This window comes from Poecilia reticulata, linkage group LG19 (assembly GCF_000633615.1).
Source record: "Poecilia reticulata strain Guanapo linkage group LG19, Guppy_female_1.0+MT, whole genome shotgun sequence".
NCBI classification, from domain to species: domain Eukaryota; kingdom Metazoa; phylum Chordata; class Actinopteri; order Cyprinodontiformes; family Poeciliidae; genus Poecilia; species Poecilia reticulata.
The window spans coordinates 2,550,046-2,555,498 of record NC_024349.1 but is presented as its reverse complement, the minus strand read 5'-3'; the positions used below and the strand labels follow the sequence as shown (position 1 = coordinate 2,555,498).

The following is a 5,453-nucleotide window of genomic DNA, read 5'->3' as shown; positions in this document are numbered from 1 at the left end:
GATAGATAGATAGATAGATAGATAGATAGATAGATAGATAGATAGATAGATAGATAGATAGATAGATAGATAGATAGATAGATAGATAGATAGATCGATMGATCGATCGATCTGTAAATGTTTTATTCCCCAGAGAACCAACGTTATTAAAAACGACAGAACAGAATTAAAAGTTTTGTTTTTCAGGTGGTTTTTGAATTTCCAGTGCTGTACAGCATTTCTCTCGCCATCCTTTGTTTAATTTCCATCCAGGAAGTCAGATTTGACTGATTTTAATCTTTTGAGGTCGTTTCGATCAACAGTTTTTTCCTGTTTCACTGAAAGTTTTGCTGCTTTTTATTTGTGTTTATTCTTTTACTTTTTGTGTTTTAAATCAAATCCATGCACCAACCTCAAAGGTTAAAATCAGTGGATCCATTTGACGTCTTAATCTTTTCCCAGTTATGAACTATTTAATCCACTGCTGCCCCCCTGTGGTGGTGGATGGTATTACCTCTCCACAGAGGGATGGCAGAGCGGCTGCTCCTCCTGAGGCAGTAGGTATGTGATTCCCACCACTCCCACCACACGCAAAGTGAAGGGCCCCACCTGCAGGAAGTCAAAGGAACTGCAGCATTAAAGCAGCACAAACAAGCATTTCATATTTAAAGGGATTTACCTGAACGATGGCGCCGGGACGCAAAAGATGCCGCATCTTCTCCAGAATCTCTGTCTGCAGCGTGTCCCACGTCACTGTGCGCTCCAAGTAGAGGATAAAGGGATTCCCAAACCTGCAGGCATCATGAGAACAACGAGGTTTAGAAAGCTTGGATCTTATTGGCTGAAGCTTTGACCCAGAGGCGACGGGTGCAGGACCTGCGCCCCTGCTGTCCGGCGCAGGCCCGGTTGCACACCAGCAGCACGATCTTCTCCGCCTGGCCGCTGTTCTTGTTGGGGCTCTGAGGCGGCGGCGTGCTGGGCTCTGGAATCTGGCCCGAGATCCTGTTGTTGTCCGTCCCGTACTTCAGGTTGTTCTGATTGAGGTTTGCATGTGGGCTCCCTGAAAGCAGCACACAACAATCCGCACTGTAAAAACTACTTCCCCCAACAGCTCCATCTCTAATTTCTCCTTTTTCTTTTCATATTTCATTATAGAAAAGCTACAAATTTAAAGGTTTATTATTTGGGGGGTCATGAGGTTTCTGATTTGACATTTGTTATATGTTTTTAAACACACTTTAGCATAAAAGTAGGTATAAACTCTTCAGCTAGGATTGAGCAAAAAACTGTTCATTACGTTAAAAGTTAAGCATTTTAAGCAAAATAACAGTTTGTTCATGGCAGTGGCATCATCAGCTCATCGCTGCTGTATTCAAATTTATATTTAAAATACCATAAAATATAGCTGTGCATTATTTTTGTATATATATATACACATATAGACGTTTTGCTCTAAATCTACATCAGTCTGGGGCTTCCAGGCTGAAGAACATTGCAAAGATCAAAAGTAAATCATATGTTGGAATGGCCTAGTCAAAGTTCAGACCCAATCAGAGCTAATTTGCAAAGAAGCAGAAGCATAAATGTCAATGTCTAGATGTGAAAAGCTGGTAGAGACCTGGGAAGACTTGTGATTATAAGAAGTATTGGCTCTGGAAGAGAAAAAATGTACGCCACACTTTTCAGATTTATGTTAACCTCACATTCCTTCAGAACTACACAACACTTTGGCACATAAAATCCCAAAATGTGATCAAATTCAAGGTTGAAACGATTAATCGGATTAATCGTGAGTAGTGAAATAATTGTCACCAACTTCAATAATCGATTAATCGTTAACTGGAGTATTCAGACTGAAAAAGGCCAATTAGCTGCAACAACAACATACACAGAGCCGTGATGAAGCCAAACTGCACAAAAATACATTCTGTATTTAAGATAAAAAATAAAAACTTCTTCATATGGAAACATAATCTACCTAAAACTCCTCAAGTGGCAGTTTCAGCTTCGCCTGGTTCAAAATCTGAAGTTAAAAAAATTTTGTTTTAAGCACCTTTTATTAATCAATTAATGTAAAAATTATTAAGCACTATTAATGGTGAGTGAAGCAGGAAGAGTCAAACTTTTTACATGTTGATGTTAAAATAATGTTGGTCAAATGTAGACAAAATAAATGTTTATCTTCTTATTTAAAAAAGAAACAATGTTTTACTTCCATTTTCAAAAGTATTTCTAAAGTTGCAAAAGATAGGCGTAAGTGTTTTTTGTGAAATTAACTGATTAATCGTCAGAATAATCGATTAATCGTCAGCTGCAGCTTTAGTGTGGATACTTTTCGCATTCGGAGAAATGCACCTGATGTGGTCCCGCCCCGTTTGGACCGGATCTGCTCCGGCCTGAACAGCTCAGGCGTCTCGAAAGCGAAGATGGAGTCGCTCTCCTGAATGATCTCCAGGTCTTCGTCGTCGTCGCAGAAGGAGCGGTGGAAGCCATCGAAGTACATCTCAGTGAGGACGATCTGCCCGGCGACAGGAGACACAAACAGCGTGTGGGCTGAAGAGGCGCAGTCACCAAAAACACATCAAACACCGCCGGACGTCTAATAATAACATCTAATCCTCATTTCTCTACCGTCACGCCGCGCTTTCAGCAGCACACATTTCTGAAATCCTCTTATTTTTGACAGAATAATGGCTGTAAAGTGGCCTAAACGAGGCGGTACCTGTTGGGCGGGGATCTTGGTCTCCTGGGCCACGGCTTGCCGCAGTCTGGACACGGTGCCCGACAGCGGCACGGCCACCCCGACCCGCATGCAGTGAGAACACTTCCCTTGGTACACCACCGTCACGTACAGAGGCCTGCAGGACACGGGCAGACGTTTGGACTCGTAAGCTGATGCTTCGTCTGAATGTAGCTTTTCCCTGCGCTGGATTTTACGGAAGAAAATTTATTTTACAGAAAAGGATTCAGAAAAATAAATTTCTTTTTAGAAAAACAAAACAAAAACTCTGGCTTTTTTAGGAAAAAAAAAGAATTATGACATTAATTTTAGAATTTTGACTTAAATCTCAAAATCAAGACTTTTATCACGGGGGAGAAAAAGACCTTAATCTCCAAATTCAAAATTGGAGAAAAAAAAATCTGACTTTATTCTTAGAGTACTGAGATTAAAGTCAGAATATCAGGGGTTTTGTGGCCCTCCTCCTCTTCCGTAGAACTGGGTTCAGGATCAGAACCGGCCTAGTTCTGCCTCATTCCAGGTCCAGCTGCAGCGTCTCCTTACCGGGTGTGAGGTACTGGGATTGGCAGTGAGATGCAGAGGAAAGGATCGAACGTGTTGCTCTGTTTCTGGCAGTGAGGACAAGTCAGTGAAGACCTGAAGAGTCACACAGGAGAACCAGAACGGATCCGGTCAGCTTCATTAAACACCGGAACATTCAAAATTAGCTAAAGTTTTTTACAAATGAATATTTTTACACCTCTTATCCCCTCTGTATCTGAAAAATAGCATTAATAACCCATTTGACCACCATATTTTCCATTTTATCTTGTAAATAATCTCTATCAAACAAATGGTTTAGTTATCTCATTGACGTTGTTGGCGTCCCAATAATTAACAGAGTAATCTGGCAGTTCACCAGCTGCCCATCGTGTTTTTGTGTCAAAAAATGTTGAGTTGACAGGAAATTTTGGAAATAAAACATCAGCAACAAATAAAATACACAAGTGGACTAAATAAAACATGTTTTTCTGTAAGTTGTGTACATAAAAACATGTAGAAATCATTAAAGATGCAAAAAAAGAACAATGCTTAGCCTGGTGGGGGGCAAGTAAAGCCTGGTGGCCCGCCAGGCTAATAATGCTCCCAGGGAAACCCTTAGTAATACGCTGGAGATTTAGTTGTTGTTTTTTTATGTAGTATTTTTTTATATCTTCCTTTGAGCAGAGCGCTGTTTAACCCTTATCAGCTGGAAGATGTCACCAACGACACATTTTTACAGTAATTCTGAAATTCTTTGCGTGAGCTGAAAAATTCAAACGGTTTCTGAAAGGGGAGACGTTGCACTTTCCAGCCGATATCGGGTTATTATGGCCTGTTTTTGTTCGGTTTACTCTGATGAAACACTCGTTGAACAGACAGTAAATTGTTAAACTTGCTGGATATTGAAACAAACAAATATATATTTACTCACAGGACATTTAAAGAACATCATATAATTAAAATAAGCAAAAATATCCTGGCGGAGATTTGAAACTTGGGACATAAAGGTTTGATAAAGAGTAAGAAGTGAGGATGTCACCTGTATTGAGCCTGAAACAGTTCCTGAACAAAAGATCCAGGCGCTGGCAGCGGAGATCCTTCAGGAACCGGTTCTTCCTCTACTGGAGGCTGACACACAGCGCAGAACACGTCAAACCTAATTCCTCTGCAGCATCACATGCAGCCTGAAAGCGCGCTCACCTTCCTGGGGGGTCTGCTGACCGGGTGGATGATCTGGTTGAGGTCTTCGTGGACTCTGTCCAGCAGCCAGAGGAGGAACTCCTGCGCGTCGTGTTGGGAGTTCCCTCTGAACTGCAGGGCGCTCCTCGACACGACGTTCTGCAGGCGGCAGGAAGAGAAACAACCCGCCGTTTACACAGGCTGGTTTCCTGCTCTGCGACCCGATGGGCTCTTTGGTGCCATCATGAAATATTCAGCGAGTCTGACCGGGGCGGCAATCAGCACGACCTCAAAGGTCAGCAGAGCTCCAGAAAAACCTTTTAATGAAACGACAACGAACTGAAGCTTCGCACTGCAAAAACACAAAACCTCACCACACATTTCTGCTCTGCCTGAAGAACAAAACTCACGTCCTGGAAACATTAAAGCAAAATACAGGAGAGTTTTAGGTCAATAACTCACTGATATTAATTTAAAAAAAAGGTTCTAGTCCCACTGGCAGATTATTTCACTTGTAACAAGACATTTTGTTTATTAAAAAGAAATTATTATTAAAAAATAAATAAAACAAGTGAAATAATTTGCCAGTGGAGCTCGTACTTTAAAAACTCAACTTAAAGAATTATTGACAAGCTCCTATATTTTCTGAATAGTTATTTGTAAGTTAGTTTTGTCGGTAACTCTTTAGTTGATTGTTGTGTCATTCAAATAAATGCAAGTTTTAACGCAGCTTTGGAGCAAAAGTGCCATTAGTTATCAAATAACGCCAAGATGACACTTCTAATGGACTTTTAATTAATTCAACTTTCAGTTCAACTTTGCATTAAAAGTTCCAGTCATAAACATTTATTAAGACTCCTTCATGTGCATGACAGAGTCATGTCAGTCTTATGCAGACCATAATGGCCACCTCTACTCTGTTTTTCTTTCTTGCCAATCAAATGTCAGATATTGGAGAAGCAAACACTGAATGTGTTGGTAAAGCTCTTCTCTGGATGATCCTATTTACGTTTGAGGTAAAAACAAATAACTA

The 5,453-nt window shown here is 40.8% G+C and overlaps 1 protein-coding gene across 1 annotated transcript in view; it reads right to left on the bottom strand.

Annotated features, from left to right (window-relative positions):
* The window catches only part of LOC103481125 (ubiquitin carboxyl-terminal hydrolase 31), a 17,854-nt gene that overhangs the window by 7,786 nt on the left and 4,615 nt on the right, over nucleotides 1-5,453 (bottom strand). Inside the window, exons 2-9 of the mRNA XM_008436418.2 lie at nucleotides 4,442-4,579; nucleotides 4,281-4,369; nucleotides 3,263-3,355; nucleotides 2,702-2,837; nucleotides 2,335-2,497; nucleotides 856-1,039; nucleotides 659-770; nucleotides 494-588 (exon numbers count right to left, since the gene is read on the bottom strand). Coding sequence (XP_008434640.1) covers nucleotides 494-588; nucleotides 659-770; nucleotides 856-1,039; nucleotides 2,335-2,497; nucleotides 2,702-2,837; nucleotides 3,263-3,355; nucleotides 4,281-4,369; nucleotides 4,442-4,579 — 1,010 coding nt within the window. The remainder of the gene's footprint in view (nucleotides 1-493; nucleotides 589-658; nucleotides 771-855; nucleotides 1,040-2,334; nucleotides 2,498-2,701; nucleotides 2,838-3,262; nucleotides 3,356-4,280; nucleotides 4,370-4,441; nucleotides 4,580-5,453) is intronic.